The sequence below is a fragment of the Ostrinia nubilalis genome, chromosome Z (genome assembly GCF_963855985.1).
Source record: "Ostrinia nubilalis chromosome Z, ilOstNubi1.1, whole genome shotgun sequence".
NCBI lineage: Eukaryota > Metazoa > Arthropoda > Insecta > Lepidoptera > Crambidae > Ostrinia > Ostrinia nubilalis.
The window spans coordinates 15,253,307-15,273,861 of NC_087119.1; the positions used below are offsets into that span (position 1 = coordinate 15,253,307).

The 20,555-nt window shown below is 36.0% G+C and overlaps 1 protein-coding gene across 1 annotated transcript in view; it reads left to right on the plus strand.

The window, feature by feature from the left end:
• Positions 1–384: 384 nt before the first annotated feature.
• LOC135086499 (peroxidasin) overlaps positions 385–20,555 on the plus strand; it is an 81,851-nt gene continuing 61,680 nt past the window's right edge. Inside the window, exon 1 of the mRNA XM_063981220.1 lies at positions 385–701. Within this exon, the coding sequence (XP_063837290.1) occupies positions 532–701 (170 nt within the window). The 5' untranslated portion in view covers positions 385–531. The remainder of the gene's footprint in view (positions 702–20,555) is intronic.

Below are 20,555 nucleotides of genomic sequence, written 5' to 3' on the forward strand. Positions count from 1 at the left end.
TACTCTCTCACCTACGCAGTGAACGATGCTTTGTAGATTTTTTATTATAAGCACAATCAATCATACTTTTCTTCAGTTTAAAGGTAGGAACATTTCCATTGAGATTTGTAAAAATGAATATTTAAAGCTTTCGAAGCTACTAACGGACGGCGATCTTAATTCTTAATAAGTTACGATTGTTTGTACTCCACGATAAACTCGATGAGACGCTCTTTGGTTAATGCTAACAATAACGTTGATATCAGTGGTCCTCTTAACCCGTATGACATAGGGGTCACAATCGTGCTGTGCGCTATCTTTCGTGGAAGCAGGGCCGAGCATCTGGCGGGCTGCGTTCGCAACGCAAGCAGCGCTCGGCGGCGCTCCCGTCACTCCAACGCGCGGTCCGCACGGCGCCACTCGCCAGTCGCAGTCGGCAGCACGCGGCGTGAGCGCTCGCCCTCCGACCTCCGTACGCGACCCACCAAACTTTCCCACTACTTCCAGAACCACTTTTAAACTTCTCCTCCACCATTCCCCCTCAATTCCAACATGAGGCCTATATACTTTTTTAAGTTTTTACTACTTTTCAACTTCTCAACTTTAAGTTTTGCCCAATCCGTACCTTGTCCCCCGAAATGCAAGTGCGTCCGGAACAACGTGCGCTGCCTCCAGCAAGACCTGGTCGCCGTCCCGAGGGTGCCCAGCGACACTCACGCGCTGTAAGTATTGTTGAACTTTCCGCGGTTTGTTGTATCCGTCCGCGCCTATTTTTAACGTCTTGTTTGCATGGCATTATAAATAAATGTAGAAGCTCGTCCGACGAAAGCGAACTAACATGAAAGTTTATGTTGCAAAAGCGGCTTGTTCAGGCCTATAATAATTTATTTTCAAACGTTGATTTCAAAACTTACCGAGGGAACACGCTGTGCGAAAATGTTGGATAGGTAATCCGAAGTGAACTTTTAGTTCTTTCTTATTGTTCCGCGCTAAAATCTATGCTATTTTCTGTGGTGACGGCGGTCCGAAGCCCATTCATAAGAGTTTTTTTTAATATAGAATTTTCGGTTTATTTCTTCAAGCTGCATGATAAGTCTAACTTGAAACGAGGCGTGTAGAGTCGTCAAATACTTGAAAGACTCGAGCTTTTCCAAAGTGCGCCGCAACCGTGGCCGCAACGTTACAAAAGTTTTGAAACTTGTCAATTCGAATGAACTGAACTAGGAGATTCAGATTATTTTATAAAATAATGGTTTGATTAGTATAGTTTTAATTTTGAAATAAGTGCCGCGTGTTGCCGAAGCATTGCGAAAACAATTATCTGTATTAAACATTAGGTATCAGCAGTATCAGTCTCAGTTCTTATCGCGTCCGCCATGATAGTATTATTCTCATAACGTCGTTTTAGTTAAATCTTATTAATTAATGTTTACAAGTGCAACTAATAATGGAATCAACATTGATGAGCTTTAAGTCCTAACACGCTTAGCTTTCTGAAGTTGTCGACAGAATTTCAGAGACTTAAAAGTTATAACATAGTTGTTAGGTATTATTTAGTGCTGTATATTGCTCATATTACCGTAGCTTTATTATGAAAATATAATGTTCATAATTCTTGATATTAGTTGTAATTCTACAAGATGTTTTAAAAAGTTTTTACATTATTATTTAAGTAGGTAAACCGCGATCATTTGTAACTACCAAAAAAAATTATTCTTCAAGAGAAAAATTCGGGATTTGGTTCCTAATTAGATTAGATTACAATAAATTACGTAATTACGTGGTGGATTAACGTGGTTATTTACAAATTCAGAACTAAATAAATTCAGAATTTACAAAATGTGCTATTGTATCCTGAATTATAAACCGAACATGATTGTGCTGAAATAGAGTTCTCTTCGGATTCTACATACAAACAATATCACGATAATTTCATAGATAAGCACGTAATATTCCAATTTGGCTATCAAAGCCGATACGCGGCCATATTTGTCATTAGGTTTGCCAAATACGGGTTGACGGACACATTAATACTAACAAGAACTATGTTAGGAATAAACTTGTATGTCAACCCTGGAATCGAATCCATGACATCACGGCCAGAACCGGTTGGCCTTGGAACAAGCTTGGCAACAGGAACAATTTAAGTTATCTGCGTCTTGATTTTGCCCGAAAATTCATGAATTGCATACGTTATTAAGATCAACCAGTCGTAACATTCATGCTAAGCAGTTCAGCTACTACACTTTATCGTTGTTTGGTTTGTAAGTACTTATTTTATTTTCGATGGTTAGTGCTAAAGTTTCAGATAGTTATCTGATGTATAACACAATCAAACTATCTAACAAATAAAGTTTTCTGATTACCGCTGGCTTCAACTGCAAGTTATCAAACGTTGCAATAATAGATCATTTAATAACTAGGTGTTTGTTCTTTGCAAAGCAGTGTCGAATTAGGTCCTAAATTTTTTTGAAATAAAATAATGCTTTGTCTCGGATGGACAGTGAATTCACGGCTATCCAAGTACTTACATTAGGGTTTTAAATTAATACATACTTGGGACGTGTAAAAGCTTTAAAATCCTACTTACAAAAACTAAATGAGTATTAAATGAGTATTTTTATTAAAATACACTTATCACTCACCTATTGGGAGCAGTGAATATTGACCGGCAGTATAAAGTTGGCTACGTCTCTTGACAATTGTGAAGCTTTTCAGCTCTATTTCTGAGCTTTCATCGGGATCAACAGTTTCAGCAAAATTTGAGACTTCTAGCACATGTAGTTTCTGAGATTTCGTAATGAGTGAGTCAGTCAATCAGTGACCTTTCGCTTTTATAGATATAGATTATGTAGAGGTAATTCAGTATTGTTGTACCTACAGTTTAAATGAGTATCAATGTGTCAAATAAAGAGGGTCACTTGAATTTAACGTTTACTAAATTAAGGCAAATTAAATTCCAAGAGAATATAGTTACATGCATTGCAAACCAATAATAAAGTAATATAGGTACATACGAGATTCTGTGGTTTTTAGGCAGATTTCTCTACATGATTCTGTATTAAAATTACTTTATGCTTTGCAAGTTCAGTGAAGTCAACAAAATAAGAAATAATTACTTAAATATTAAAAATTAAAATCACAAATGTCGATGCAATGCAACCGAGTAACAAAAAGTAAAATTCTCTTTGCCAGCATAACCATGTCAATCTCCGTTATTAAATTACATTTTCATAATTAACTTAATGTGTTCCCTTTATGAAGTTTCCTGAACAAATTACGACGAGTCCCCATGGACGAGTCAAGATTATTCTAGAATATTAGCAGGAAGCAAATGGACTCTAGATTTTAAAGTTTGCGTTATTCTACTCCGCTGCTTGTGATGAACAAAACAAAAACGCTATAAATGATATTCGTTTGTAAAGTTTTGTAAATGGGTTTAAAGCGGGGCAGACCGTATTAATAAGTTTAGCCTTTGTTTCTGCTTAATTATTGGTTCGATTGATAAAAAAAACCGTTCAGTTAGATTAGACCTTCGGAAAATCCGGAATAATCCATTTTGTTAGTAAGACTAAGAGTAGGCGCACACCGTTGATTTTTTATCGGCCGATAGTTTAGTCGGGCAGTTCATCAGTGGGCATGTATGGGAGTGCGCACACTACGCCGATTCGATTTGGCCGATTCTTCATACAATTTAAAATCGGGCACAACTATCGGCCAACTAAAAATCAACGGTGTGCGCCTACTCTAATAGGGCAAACAGTTTCTCAATTTGTAGACTTTGTGAACATTGTTCGATCAAATAAACGTTGTGACATACGAAAAATCTCTCTCACTCAAAATAGCTACGCTACAACATTTGCGTAGGCACTGGGTTGTGTTCGCCTGTTAAGTACAGGTTTCTAATTACTTTAAAAACATGTGTAGGAGTTAATTCTTATCTTACAAGGCTAAGCGATGATTTTCGACGATTCCACAAATTAAACATTAATAAAAGATCTTCATTGTCACGCTCCAGCAACGGTCTTAAAATACTCGCTAAATAGCAGAAGACTGGAACTAGGTGTCTATTTATAGACTCACTTACCCCATAAAACAAGATATAAATGCTCTAACTAAACTCTGTGTAATGATTTTACAAATAAAGCACACGCTATCTTTACACATTGATTACACATTTTTACACAAACCATAAACTATCCTATAAACTATCACGTACATTTCAATTCGGTTTATTTAATTTAAAACTGCGTGTAACCGATATGTTAAAAAAAACCAAATTTAATAGTTTTGGAGTAATTTAACTGAGAAAGGTTTTTTTGTGTGCTTAGTGCGAGTTTGCATTTACCGTTGTCGCTCGCTAATGAGTGCATGAAAAAGATCTATAAAGTTAAAGATTTTAGTTCTTGAAAGTATCTGCTAGGGACGCTGTACAATCATCATACATTTAATGCATGTCATTTTTTACGCGACTTTGATAAAAAAAACTTGTTTTATAATTTTCTTAATTTCGTTATTTATTCTGCATTTTAGTATTCACACATGCAGACGGTAGCATTGTTTGTTTTATTTGTTTAGACGGTATAGAATAAAATGTCATTATCATCATAGAAAATATAATTTTTAGGGTCCCGTAGTCCTGACAAGGAACCCTTATAGTTTCGATATGTCTGTTTGTCCGAGGTTTTGCTTGGAAACTATTGGCACTAGACAAAACAGTATAATACAATTTTGAAAAAACATTTTTTTAGGGTAGCTCCCCTACATGTAAAGTGGGGATGAATTTTTTTTCATCTTCTACACCATCGTGTAGGATATCGTTGGATGACTTGGGGGTTTCAAAGACTATTTTTCGATTTAGGGGTCCGTTTGCAAACTATTAAAGTTTAAAGTGCCAATTTTTGTTCGAGCAGGGCGTCCCCCCACTCTAAAAACTAGACTGTTGGCTTGAAAAATCTGGAAAAATTCATAATAATACTGCTTTTTATGAACTTTCCAGAAAACTATAACGGTTAGGGTAGGTCAGTTAGTTTAAGAGTAATAGTCATTTAACTCATGTATTATAAAATTTCATATCAAATAAAAATTCCTTAGAAGAAAATATTAAAAGCGAGTTTAGATGAAGTAATTGCTTGCTTCTGAAATATATTTTGTTAACGACGGACAACTACGGAACCCTACACTGCGCGTGGCACGACACGCACTTGGCCAATTTTTTTACTTAAGATTTAAACCCAGTTTTCTGGCAAACTCTATTTCTCTATTTCTTGCGGAAATAATTACGTGATATTTCCTGAGACCCCCCCTCTCCCCCACGTGAGATTTAGTGAGGTTTTTGTTGACCCCCTCCCCCCCCTAAAAGTCTCACGTAATTTATGGACGCCCCCTAATACTCTCGTATCGGGCCGCCAGTCACCATGGACAATAGTCACAGATTTTTTAATCAAATTTAAATTCGTTTATTTTGCAAGTAAGCTTATCAAAAGCTCTTTTGTGTTGTCAGAATTCTTATTTTTCTTTAAAATCTTCAGAATTAAGTAGTATGTACCTATGCTAATCGGCATTATTGGATATTGAGGTATTTTAGAATAAGTCATTGAAACTTCCTCCCGTAGTGTTTATCTCATGAAGTGAGAGACTTCGCTAGGTACCTACTTCAGTTCAGTAATTGCAAACTAGTTAAGTAGGTATTTACATTTTAACAATATTAAGAATTTCAATATCGTACTTACCTACTATCGCAGCATGAAGTATTAACATAATCAACAAAGATTTATGTATTATTATAATACTTTACATAAGACTTTACAAGTAATAATAAAAATCCGAAGATTTTATTTGATGTTTAAGTAACAATAAAGGAGGATGCATACCTCTCTACACTTTAGACGTTGCAGCAATCATTGAATTTCAGGATTTGCATTTACTATTGAATACAGAGTGAACATTTTATAAAAAATTATAACACTAATGTGTTTACCGTAGTAATCTCCGGGCCGGGACACATATAAAAACCAATCCGGGAGAACTTGAGTGGGTTGTTAGTTCCGTCTATAAAATCATATGAGTGATGCGCTTATACTTTTCCGCCTTGCATCCGGAATGAATTGGTGAGGAAAATTCTTTCCGTTTGCGGAGCGCTCGGCGGAGATAGTAGGTGTGCGTTCACCTTTAGCCGACTTTAAGCATATTGGTTGGCTCGCGGCTGGCTAAGATGGATGTTCTCGGTGTGCGAACTGTTGTACAGTGAACAGCACATCAGACTTCACTATGTTCTTATAAAATAGCCCCTATTGCAACTACCTAAGACGCCACTATGTTTACCTTAGTGCGCCGTCGCCGTACTTGCTAACTATGAAAATAAAATGTTTTACACTATTAGGTGCGCTAAAAATATCTACATGAACTTTGTGTTTAATACGTGTCTTAGAAAATATACTCAAAATAAGCAAGATCAAATTAATAAATAGAACGGAAGGAAACTCTATCGTCCCATGTCTGAGGAATCGAGTATGAAAAGGAAATAACAAACATGCATTTTCTATATCAAAGGGAAACCCTGCAAAATATCTATATAGACATATCCGTTTCAACTTTGATTGTCTTATCAGAAACAGCTTCAAGATGATATGATACACAGACAGAATAACTGCAAGATTCAAAATGAGTTTAGGTACTTGCATTGAAAATTGAAATAGAAAAACTAATCCCACCAAAAACATTCTGTAAAAAACTAGCCAAGTCTCGATGGAGCTGCTTGTTTATCTCTAAAAAGTAATGAAATCTAGACAAAGTCGTGCCAAGTCTATGGTTCTTTACTGCGATTTCTTTATTATTATAGTTAATGTTGTGTGACTTGGCCGTTGAAGGGTACAAAACCAGGTGCTCCATGACACCATTGCACCAATCTGTTGCCAGAACCGCTACCCATTGACGATGGAAAATTGCCACTTGGAAAACGTTGATTTAATAACCAGTCAATTATTGTAGGCTTAATAAAGCTGCGAATTTCAATAATACTTATGCATGATTATTGATTATCTTAATAAAGATTGTTCAACGGCCAAGTCACACAACATTAACTATAATAATAAAGAAATCGCAGTAAAGAACCATAGACTTGGCACGACTTTGTCTAGATTTCATTACTTTTTAGAGATAAACAAGCAGCTCCATCGAGACTTGGCTAGTTTTTTACAGAATGTTTTTGGTGGGATTTCACTTCTTTTTGTAGAATGTGGCATAATTATTTAATGTCGTCGTCATTTAATATTATCGACATTTTTTTTACGATATTAAACACAGTGACCTTTAAAATGGACAACGAATCAGAATTGTTTTAATAATTAACTTAACCTTAGCGAACCTCGCGATTTAATAAAAGAAATCAACCAAATTCAAATTACACAACGTTCAACTTAATCGACGGGGGAGTCTAGAAAGGAAAAAAAATCTGGACACCGCGGTGCAGAAAATCGACGCTCAAAGTGCGAGCGCCATCTAGCGGTGAGCGGTACAGGCGAACACCACGGTGCCGGTGTGGCGCTAGTAGTATTGATTATGAATGTGGTGTTACTCCAGATCTTCGATTTTCCTAGTTTTTATAGTTTTCCCTTTATGTGGCCATTAAACCCTAACTCTGTACCAAATTTCAGCTCTCTGAGTTTATGGGAAGTACTAGTTCTATTTTGATGATCATCAGTGAGTGAGTGAGTGTCATAAATGCGAAACTTTGCTTTCGCTTAACTTCGGAACTAAATGACCCACAGACTTGAAATTTTGGATTTTAAGTATGTGATTATAGCTTACTAGATGACGAAAATTTCTGCGTTCTGGTCTTATCCAGAGGTTCTCAAATAGGGGCCCGAAAATGCGGCGAAATGGTTCCAGTAAAGGATGGTACGGCAGTGTTTGCTTCGCGCTCGACTTGGCGGGGGCACTGCCGTGCCCCCAGATATCGGTTTGAGCACACATCTGAAGGGTTCAAAGAAGCAAGACAATATGAAAAATGAACTTTAGTTTTACGTTGCATTGTGCTAGTAAATATTGCTTCTATTCTCACGTGTGGTTTATAACTGTCACAGTATAAAGTGTCAGTCTTCACGAGCCTCCATAGACTGAAATGGTTCAAACGGATCACGGCTTAGCGGGCATTCAGGTTAATTAAAGCCTGTATCTAATGGTTTTAGAATGGTGTTTAACTATTAGGGCACGACGAAATTTAATTTAATTTGAAACGTGCTGTAGGCGCATCACAGGCCTTTTTGATATTCTATGCATTTGCTTTAGAGTCTAAATACACCGGAATTCGGATCCGTATGCGTAAACGTGCACTGCACGTACTAGTAGGTACTGTGATGTTGCAGTATAAAATATGAAATCACTAGAACCAGTCCCAGCTTTGCACGGATATAGGTATTCCGGGCAAAAAAGTGTGTTTGCGCGGTAGTTATAACTTTGCGAAAACTATAAATAACATGCACAAAGTACTTAAGGTATCCAATTAACGTATTTAATTTGATACAAACTATGTACTTACTGGTATTTGAAACGCTGTGAAAAATAATTCAAATTAATTTTATTTTACAAAAAAAAAATCTTTAAATAAGCACTAGCAGCAACATTTCCCATATCTAAATAAAACCGGAAAAATTGGTTTCCATTGCAGTTTTGTGATGGACTATTAATTTGTTTGATTAACCTGAAAATACGTTTATTTAACTGAATATTGCGAACAGTAGTGATTGTTACATAAAATCAATTTTTATGAAATAATTCGAATTGCCTTTATAAATTTTGACTTAGGTATTGGATATAAAATGTTAGAATAGTTAGAGGTTCAGCTAAAACTTTTGAAAATGTTTGTTGAAGTTGAATTTAGGATCAATTAAGCGTTTCTTTCCCCGGTAAAGCTAAAGCTCAGCATTTCGCCTTAGAATGCGCAAGGCAATTTGACACTCGTAGATTAGTGGGAAACAAGCCGGAGGGAACTGTTTCCCACCACAACTTCAGTTAAAAAGTCAGCCTTTCCATAAACATCCACGTTCTGCGTTATAATTAAGAATCAAACGAACTTACCTGTGATGTTTGATATCTAATTATACGAGTGTCTTGACCGAAGATGATTATGTTTTACATGCAGCAGTACCTGGGATGATGCCGTCCTTATCACACTTTTAGAGAATATTTATTTAAAAATATAAGTTTTAAATATAATAAAGTACGTGTTTTGACTCCTCAGCACCGTAGTACATTCCGCGGTCCGCCATATTTCTTGTCATTATTTTAGAGCAAATTTTTTCGATCGGTTAAGGGTAATTATTCTCGGGTGAGGTGGGACTGTAATCATCTTCGGTCAAGACACTCGTATAATTAGATATCAAACATCACAGGTAAGTTCGTTTGATTCTTAATTATACTTCGTATCTCTCCCGAAGATGATTATGTTTTACATGCAGATGTTTAGAGCATCGAAAAAATTACAACCGTAGAAACTATTAACTTGTTCAAGGTATTTTAGTAAATAAACAAAACATTGTTTACTTTCGTAATAATTAATGATGGTTTTGAAACGAACAGTTAACAAAATCACAATCACACAAAAAGTTAAATTAAGTAAGTTTCTAGTCTAATATTTAAGAAATGCCTACTTGACAAGATTCGGTCCACCAGCTTGCAAGCCTTACGAATGACTTACAAATTTTAAATTATTATTAATAAATTAACGCCAGCCCGGTGGACGCAGACGTAGCCCGTATGGCGGGTATTATGAGCGCTATAAAAATCGATATTATCAAATTTGAAGTTCCACTGAGTTACCACTTTTTAAGTGGTTTTTCGTAACTGACAAAAAGATTATCATCTGTGCGTATACCAATAGTCCTGTCAATGTAAGATTTAAGTGTTGAGGCTGGGCAATACTGGGCATAGTACCTACAAGGTTGTCCATAATGTACGGTAATATATAGGAATAGGTACAATAATAAATGGTTGATAAAATTAATCGAGTCCGGTTTTAATGTTTTCATCAATTTCATCTACCGACTTTAATTTATATTTAGTCTGGATACAATAAAATATTATTAGTAATATTATTAGATAAACTCGGAGTATTCATTATATGTGCAGAAACCAGAACTAGAAGAGGTAACTGTAAATTATTTCAGGGAAATGATAATTTAATACCAAGTAGTGTCATATTTAGGCGGTCTGAGGCGAAACACGCTTTTGAGAAAACGTTTAATACAGTCATTAGTAGTAATATCCTGATATAACAGTATAGAAAAAGTCAAACGGTAACCATTGAGAGTACTGTACTGTAACTAACACGAATAATTTAATTTGTCCGTTGAGTATTCCAATAAATGAGCTGAATTGGAATTACAACCATGATTTTAGACCTGAAGTATATTGTATAATATTAGTATGTACTATGTGAGAAAGATGTCATTAACATATCCAGAGAATTAGTAGGTGCGCCTCGCCTCAACTGCGATTGCCTGATAAGTTGCCGACCATCAGGGTTAAATCCGCATGGAGAGGAAGATCAACTCTGAAGGGCGAACACAACAGATTTTTGTTAGGTTCGAAACGTATGACTTTTGAAACGAGGAGCTTTGACCACAATAGGTACCACGGTAGTAGGTCAGAATGGTACTACTACTATGCCCTTAGCGCCATTCTTTTTTTTTTTTTTTTTTTTTTTTTTTTTTTTTTTTTTTTTTTTTTTGTATGACACTTTAGAAAGTTACATTAAATGTGAAAGTATCAATAACTTCGGAAATATGGTCTAACTCCCAAGATGCATTCGTAGAACATTGGTGATTTTGAATAGTAAATGTACTTGCAAATAAGACGAATTCTGGAATACCAAAAGGTAATGTAATTTCTGTAAATGCGTAGTCTGCTAAATTCATAGTACATTCATAGTGTCTATATTTGATCAATTCCATAACTCTCGAACAGTATTATTTAAAGTGTGCTGTATACTACCCCTTTTTTTTTTATTAGGCAATAACCGTTGTATTGTCTATTCTTAATAAGTAGGTGAGATGCAAATGTTTCAAGATCATAGAGTGCAGCGAGCAATTCCAGGGTATTTAAATGTAAAAGTAACTGTAACTGGGACCAATTTCCGATGGCTGTTACACGATGCGCGATTGCGGTTGAGGTTGACCAGTGGTTGAGGCATCGAAACAAATCATTTGATTGCAGGGTACATGATGTGCTGTGTCAATGTAATCTCTCCAGTCTCCACTATGCTAAATTATGTTTTAAATACTTGGCAGATGTTTATTGTAGTTATTTGAGTAATTGAGTGCCAAGATGTTTTTCCCGGTAACTTCGTGTACATCCAGCCGTAATTTTAACGGCGGGGCACGCTGAGGTCAATAACCCCAAGAATGAAGCAAATTACTGGAATGATATTTTTCGTAGTTTTTAGCATTACCAGTGTCTTGCACTTTTGTTAAGTTAAATTAATTTCTATCGTATTAAATGTAAATTTTAGAAATGTAGGTAACATTATTATTTTGATTAGATAAAAAATCTTTTGTCCTCCTACCCTAGTTGCTCTTATAAATCTCCCGTTGTTTGAATATTAATCCACTATTCTGACCGTTCCAATACATAAAAATTGGTACAGGTATTGGTACAGATAGATGGCCGAGTGATTGCAAAAAGTGTAAAACTGCTTTTAATAATTTTGTAAAGACAAAAGGCACCATGCGGATGTAAGACAAAAACGATCGATCACGAAGAAATTCAAACAACTGAATATTAAAGTGCTTGGAGTTCCATGACAAACGAAGCCAAATTCATCCATTTTCAGCAATTGGTAATAAAAGATAGGAGTCTTTCAAATCTAAGGTTTTCACATAATAAAATGTATTGTTATATAATTAATTATGTAAAGTCAGTGGTAGTATTGCATTTTAAAATAGTTCATATTAATGAATTTATTTAATTCCTTTAAATTTAGAATAAATCTATGTCTATAATTTGGCTTTTGTACAGTTGTCGAATATACCTACTACTCCCCTCAGGTGTAGTATGTGACCTACATTGGGGTACTCCAACTTGGCATGGTTAAGTTTAAAATGGAATTTTATAACCCTGATCCAGGACAAAACAGTAGTATCATTTAATTTTGTTATGTTAGGTAAGCCATTTATTTTAGTAGTATTTAAGTCTACCAGTTACTAGCACCTTGGTGCCTATCTGCTGAATAAAATTATCATCTCCAATTCGGTTGATGATAGTTGGGTCTCGGGTTAACCGGAGACGGCCCCGCGGCGCTGGCGGCGGCGGCGGAGCCGGCGGCTGCTGGGCTGGCCGGGGTTCACTCACTGCTCAGCGGCTGCCGCTCACAATGCCCCCCTTGCGTTTAAAGTCTGATGAGTTGTAGACGTGCTGGGCTGGTATTACTGAATTATATTAGATGATTTCGAGTGGTCTGATAAATCTGAACCAAACAAGAGATTCGTTTTGATAAATCTTTTATGATATCTCTTTTTTTGCTTGCTAATGGAATTTGTGATAGCGTATCTTCTTGACAGTGATTCTCTAATGAGTGTCACAAAGTAACCGCCAGCATCGCTCAAGGTTTTCATAATTCCTTACGGAATATTATTCCATTTGTGACATAGCTAGGTCATCAAATCATATTGAAGGCTCGGTGAAATCAGTTGCAATAAGGATGCGTACAGCAAACAGAAGCAGAATCAGATGTTCAGTTGTATTGCTGCCTTTGTTGAAGTAATTATTATGCGCAATTTTTAGCAAGTAAATAATGTTTCATCAAGTCTTTTTTATTTGTAGGTAGGTAATCCATTAATCAATATTTTCCAACCTGTTGCTAGATCCTTGTGAAAGTCTTTGAAAGGCTTTGTCTTGAAAAATACCCGGTATTTTCGTCTGATGTAGGTAATTATTGTATGCTATTTTAGTAATACTTCACAATAAAGATTTTTGTATTTGATAGGGTAACAAATTATAAATACCCCATGTATATTGTATATTATTATATTTATAATTATGTTATACTATTTTACGACGTGTTGATACGTCTACCCACGTTATATGATAATACGTTAGGAAAATAATCAAAGCAAAATGCAATCAGTTTAAAAATGTCTTATCCACACACGATATATGCCGGGATAATTAATACGCTCAAAGGCAATAAAGCATCCACACACGATATACGTCGGGATGTTTATGTATTTTGTATAACACGATTTTTGTACGTGTAGTTTAGTATCCACACACGATATACGCCGGGATAAGCAATAAATCATCCACACACGATTTACGTCGGGATGTTTATGTATTTTGTATAACACGATTTTTGTACGTGTAGTTTAGTATCCACACACGATATATGCCGGGATAAGCAATAAAGCATCCACACACGATTTACGTCGGGATGTTTATGTATTTTGTATAACACGATTTTTGTACGTGTAGTTTAGTATTCACACACGATATACGCCGGGATAAGCAATAAATCATCCACACACGATTTACGTCGGGATGTTTATGTATTTTGTATAACACGATTTTTGTACGTGTAGTTTAGTATCCACACACGATTAAGTCGGGACACAAAGTATTACCACGGAGGGTAGTTGAAAATATTCATTTTTAATACAAAAAATAGAAATTATTCACATTATTTCATAACAATTTCAAAATACACGATTCACAACTTACCAGAATGTTTTAAATATGTATGTATGTATGTCTGCAAATCTGCAGTGACTGCACGATGGAGACAACGATGTTTTTTCTGGTTCATCATCATCAGATAAAACTATAATTTGTCGTTGTCTATGTACATACGAGGTTTCTTAACAAACTTTTCACCATATCACTATTATCACCATTACTTGATCGTTTCCTTTTACCCATTTTTACGCTAAGTTATTTTTATTGAAAAAGTACGTGTGAGTCGGACGAACACCAACACAAGTAATGACAAGAAATATGGCGGACCGCGGAATGTACTACGGTGCTGAGGAGTCAAAACACGTACTTTATATTATATAAAACTTATATTTTTAAATAAATATTCTCTAAAAGTGTGATAAGGACGGCATCATCCCAGGTACTGCTGCATGTAAAACATAATCATCTTCGGGAGAGATACGAAGTATAATATTCTATGACGGTGACAGTTCTACACTACAAGTACCTATCTGTGGTTACAGTTTTTAGTTAATGTAATGTTCCAAATTATATTTTCAGATTTATTATAATTGTACATAGGTATAATTATGTTAGGCATATTGACGCAGATAAATATCAGGGTTTATTGAAGAAATAATGGTTAGGCATATTATTATAATTTATTATAATCATTAATAGAAATAGCATAAGTTATAACCAATTAAATAAAACGACTGACCATTCAACCAAGCGTTCAGCTGGATTTGCAAACAAATAAAGACGACGTACCTACTTCTAAGTCTCTTTGTCAAGGGATGTAATTAAACCAAGGCTTAATTGCATAGTTAAATAATACCAAGTAGGACAATGCATTGATGTTTCTGAAGATTTTATGTTTATTTATTTTTTACAAGCTTGCAAAGTTGCAATATTACTGGCTTAAACTATAAGTCGACGATAGACTTCAAACCAAAAGGACTTTAAATAATAATAATATTATTATGAACACTTATTAATTCATTTTAGAATAACCATTAGGCCACAAGCGATAAAAGAGAAATCCAGTTTTGGTTTTGAAATTAATTTTAAATCTATGACCACTATGGCTGCTGGGGCAGAAAGGTTCTCAAGTGCCAACCACGAGCCGGAAGACGCAGTGTGGGCAGGCCTCCCACTAGGTGGACCGACTATCTAGTGAAGATCGCGGGAGGTTCCTGGATGCGGATAGCGCAGGACCGGTGGTTTTAGAATTCCGTGGCGGAGGCCTTTGTCCAGCTGTGGACGTCATTCGGCTGAAACGAACTAAGACATTCTTCTTTACTAGCCCAAGAGCATCTCTAATATTATTTAAAACTTTAAAGTTGAGATCACAGCGTTAAATATCATAAAGCTCCGTTTGATATCAAATTAACACGATAAATGACAGGATTTGCTCATATCGTCAATCAGAATAATTTATCAACAATTTATCTAAATAAGCCAACGTTGAGTAGGTACTTATACCTTCCAAAGTTGATAACTGGAACTGAAATTTAACCTGGATGTCTGAAATAAAAACCGAAGCACAACTTTTAATTAGGTGTAACTTCTGTTTCTGTTTGTAAAGTTCACAAATGCACATGCAGTTTATTAATTAACTGAAATTCTGAACATGGGGATTGGGTGGGTGGGTGACCGATTTATCTATAATTACCAATCAGAGAGCTACCAAATCACATATCTCATAAACATAACGTTGAAAACAAGACGCTGCATTGTGCCATATTTTTCCACTAGCGGCCCGCCCCGGATTCGCACAGTTTCGTTTGAATCGCCTTCCTCTAATCAGTCTATCTATTAAATAAGGGTTCCTTTTCAGGACTACGAAACCCTGAAAAACCGCATCCAAATCCGTTGCGTAGTTTTAAAGACCTAAGCATACATAGGCAAAGACAGACAAAAAAACGACTTTGTTTTAAATAATATGTAGGTAGTGATAGTTGTTCCGTCCTAAAGCAGCATCTTAATTAAAATATTCAATATGTTTTCAATTAAGTATTAATAATAATTTCAATAACAAGTTCGCTAAACTCATTCATTTTGAGACTTCATTTTCAGTGAAATCACATAATTCAATAAGTTATAAGAGTTTATGATAAAAGTGAATAAAAAAGTATTTATAGTTTTTGCACGATTTAAATACATACCATAATTAATTATTTACAACTTGGCATTACAATCGTACTTACAGCGGCAATTTTAGAATTGCTTTACGATAGGTCGTAATTATCATATTTAACGATGGATAACGTAACCACCGTTTTGAACATACGCAGTAAATTACATACATTAGACATAAAAACATAAATTTTCTTAGACAAAAACCTGCAAATGTTCAATTACATATTTGGATAGCGACGGAAAGTTTACCAAATTATCGCCTAAATATCAACTAGTTACGTACAGTGAGCGTCAAATAGTTTGTGACATCCAAAGTAGCCAATAAGTTCGCAACATGTCTTTGTTACAATTGGAATAAGGTTGTGTTGTCAACCTTTTGGCCACTTTAGGTGTCACGAACTATTTGACGCGGACTGTACCTACCTAATTCAGACACGGTCAAACAAACGTCATGCGCATGATTGATGCAATCATCAAAAACAATTCGTAGAAGTCAGACTCCAAATACAACGCGGCATCAATAACAACAGGAATAGACCACACGTTGCTAATAATAAATCGCATACCGCAGAACGCATCCACTGTGGCAAAGCCTTTAAATAGATAATTTCAGTGGCTACTACAAAGAGAATAATGTTAGGTTTCCTTCCTTGTACGGATTTAAAATAGCAGACAAAACAAGACCTACAGTCAGAAGGCAAAAAGTTTTTAATTTGACTGACTGCAAAAGGTTTGAATTGGATTCTCTTTCATCCAACGGAATAGATATTAAGGGTGAGTTGGGGTTATTAAAGTAATAAATGTTGTTCGTTTTACCGTTTCCTATCTATCCTCCAAGTAAACTTATGTTTTTAGACTTTCAAGTCAAATGCTTTGTTCGTGGAATAGAACGAATGACACGACAAATTATCTGGAAACATGTTAGGTACCTACATGTTTTAGATGCACGCTACGGATCGAATTGCAACTTGTTTTAGCCACCTCGTCATTTGTTTCGAAGTTAATGTATAATCTATATCTATAAAAGCGGATGGTCACTGACTCAAATTTTGCATGGTTCTTTTAGTAGAACGTAGGTGTCAACTAAGACAGGATTTTGCAAAATTCAATAGGCGCCCGCTAGTGATTAATATTAAAGATCATTAGGCGCCAACAACACACTAATTGCAATGATATCGAGCTACTGAATACAAAGTACGAGAACCAGAGAATGGATTTAGCTGGAGACGTCACCAGCTCACCTAGACGTGAGCTAATTTGAAGGCCCGGCTGGGATTCGAACCTGAGACCCCTTGCAATAACGTTGCTCAGCTTTTAAGCCAAGCGTCACTGCACTAATCGGGGACGTCATTGTTTCATAATCCGATTATCTCCGCGCATCAGTCGTCTCGATTTTGTCAGGCTCAATCATAAGTGCACTCTGAAAAGCTGCATAATGCCGATGTAAGTACGTGCCTGTTTGCCGCGGTTTGGTTATCTGTGGTATTTCACGAATTTTCTCAATGTTGGGCACTTCATTAGTGCGGCCGGGGACGCCCGCGTCGTTTTCAGTCCCAGATAAAATCATTTAAATGAAACGTGTAGCACGTTTTTAAATCAAATTAAAAATTAACGTATTAAATTGCAACACTTTCCGTTTTTTATGTTTAATGGGAAACATAAAAAGCAATCAATCTAACCGTTGCAAGTTCTCCACGGTTTAATATTAGATATCTATGTATAACTAAGCACTAAGTAGGTATCTACTACTTTACATTATTTTAAAATTGTAGTATTTTTTTTTTATTTGTCACTACTATTAGGTACACATTATTAGTCGCCTATTACAGTTGATAGACAGACTATCAGTGGAGGTTCTGTAATACGAGCAGACTGCAGTTGGCACCCTTGGGCACAGAACCCTGGAAGGGTTTTGTCCTTACATACAAAGGGGCGCTCCGATGCAACGCACCGGGCTAGTGCGGGCACTTCGTTATCAAACTCCAAAGACCTTGTTGCGTCGAGAAGTTTCAGGGCTTTATGTAACTAACTATATAAGTTTAGCACCAATTTGTAGTTTGTAGTACCTAATTAAGCTGCCTAGTCTAAGGCGGTGATTAGGATCTCGTATCGTCGTTAGTTTGGTGATTAGATCGCAGTAACGTTTATTGTATGCAGGCGGCGTTAATGATACTAATGAGCATTCTGGGACTGGGTAGTCAATGCGAAAAAACGCTCAACGGTTGGAATGTGCAGGTGTCAAAATGTCCATACGAACCGGCTGTTAGTGTGGCAAAAAGTATGAACGTCGAAATGAGCAATGGTTAAAATGATCTGAAGTTAAAATGTCTTCGGGTTTATTTGAACAAGCGTCTTATTGCATAATAGCTAACGTGAACACGTGTTTAAATGCATCAAGGTAAACATGTCCAAAAAAACTTTATTGACTAGACTACAAGAACATCAAACATTTTGACATTTAATTTTATTAATTTATTCATGAGCACAATATATCAGTTGATCATTTTATCTATCACACCTTTTGTTGTACATTGAGTTATAATGTACTACGTACTAGAGAAGACATGTCAACGAGATTGTTTCTGGCACGCAAACAGGTCCGTGGACCGATCTTCAATTAGTATGTGCCCACCGGCGGTTGCGGCGTTTACCCGTGGTCCCCCCAACATGTCCCCCTGGTGGGTCCACGGGTAATTTTTTTTACCCGTTGTCCCACCGTTCTGAACAGTTTTTGCCAGTGGGTCTACGGGTAATTTATTTTAACCATAGTCCCACCGCACAGTGGTAAACGTTGCATGTCACCTCATATTCTTGGAAAAAAATCGATAAAATAAAATAGAAAGTCTATTCTTTTTTACATCAATTTTAATTAAAAAATAATTGGAAATAAAATAAAATAAAATAAATTTTCTTCTTGGAATAAAATTGAAAGTAAAGGATGATAGGCACAAATGTATGGAAAGTGGTACCCGCTCCAATAGCCATAACCAATATATATTTCAAAAGGCCTTTAGATGTAGGAAAATGTCTGCTATGGGGCCAGTTCTAATTAATAATTATAGATTTTTTTATAATTATACCTAGGTGACATGCAACGTTTACCACTGTGCGGTGGGACTATGGTTAAAATAAATTACCCGTAGACCCACTGGCAAAAATTGTTCAGAACGGTGGGACAACGGGTAAAAAAAATTACCCGTGGACCCACCAGGGGGACATGTTGGGGGGACCACGGGTAAACGCCGAGCGGTTGCTGTGACAACAACAGTTTTGTTTTTTGAAAATATACCATCCTATACACGAAAATACTGTTCAAATAACTCCAGAAACATATTAAGTAAAAATCAAGGAATGACTTGTTACCATTATGTTGTACATTTATGCACTTTAAAACACTAATTTAATTTTAATTTGTCAATTACAAGGCGTCACCGCGGCGGCAGCCATTTTACGAAAATTTCAAAGATTAAAAATCGCAGACTTTACACTGACTCATAAATTACTATACGAAAGGAAGGTTAAATAAAGCAATAAAAATATTTTTTTAACGATTATTAGCAATTTGTATTGCACAAATTACTAATAGTCCCGTCCAGCCCCTCGTGTTAAGCTAAATAAGCTTGGGTTACGAGTGGGCTCACACAATAGTCGTGCGGCATCATGGATCAAACTTGTTCGAATCTCACTGCTGTTGTTCGTATGCGACTGGTTAGTTAGTAAATCACCCTAATTATTGACACCTAGCACACGAGATAGGCTAAAATTATAATAATTATACAGTGTGTCTGGTCATCAGTGTCCGACCCGTTAGGGCGCAGTAATATGATCAATTTTATCGACAAATCTACTGATAAAACATTTTATCCCTACTATTTAAAAATTACAGCTATTTTAATTTTTTTATTTCTGAGTCCGGATGGATTCTTTTTTTTAGCAAAATCTACCGATGTACACGACCTATAAATATAAAAGTGAATTCGTTCGACAGCTGAAAAAGTAAGCAATACGTTGCCATCAAAAAGTTTACCAAAAGCTCAAATTAAAATTTCTTAGGAACACTTGAACGTTAAAAAAAATGATGCTTCTTTTTAGATTTCAATACTCAATACGTTTATTGCTTCCATAATAGTAATATAGGATTTTTCAATGTTACAAAAAAAATTAGAAAGTGAACTTACCTTTTTTCTATTTTTAGATGCACTAAGTCATTACCTAAAAACTGATATAATACCTTGGCTTTAAATCAACTAATCTAGGTGCTAGCTACACAGGAGATGCAGCGGTGGAAAGGAGAGGTGGGAATAGTCCCGTAACTTCTACCTCACTTTGTATAGAATTGAGGTACAGCTATTATACGAGTACTCAACCGCTGAGGAGCTCAATAGTTAACAATAGTGACAATAAAATAACTGAACGTCAGAAAGGTTCCGGAGTTCCCTACCGTGACGAGTGGGAATTATTCTAAAATCTCAAGATGGACTGACTAAAGATAGCAGGAAGACGCTGTGTGCAGGCCACTATCAACTGGGCGACGTGAAAATCATTGGAGGAGGCCTTTGTTCAGAAGTGGACGTCCAGTAGCTAAAATGATGATGACGATGATTCCTTACAGTATCCAATTCAATAGGCAGAAACTAAACGTAAACGAAGTGTCGCCTCTGTAATGGTATCATTATCTATAACTCATGATATTTCGTGCGCTGTTGGATGACAGTTTTAAACTAGAGATGGGTCATTTTTTTATCGAA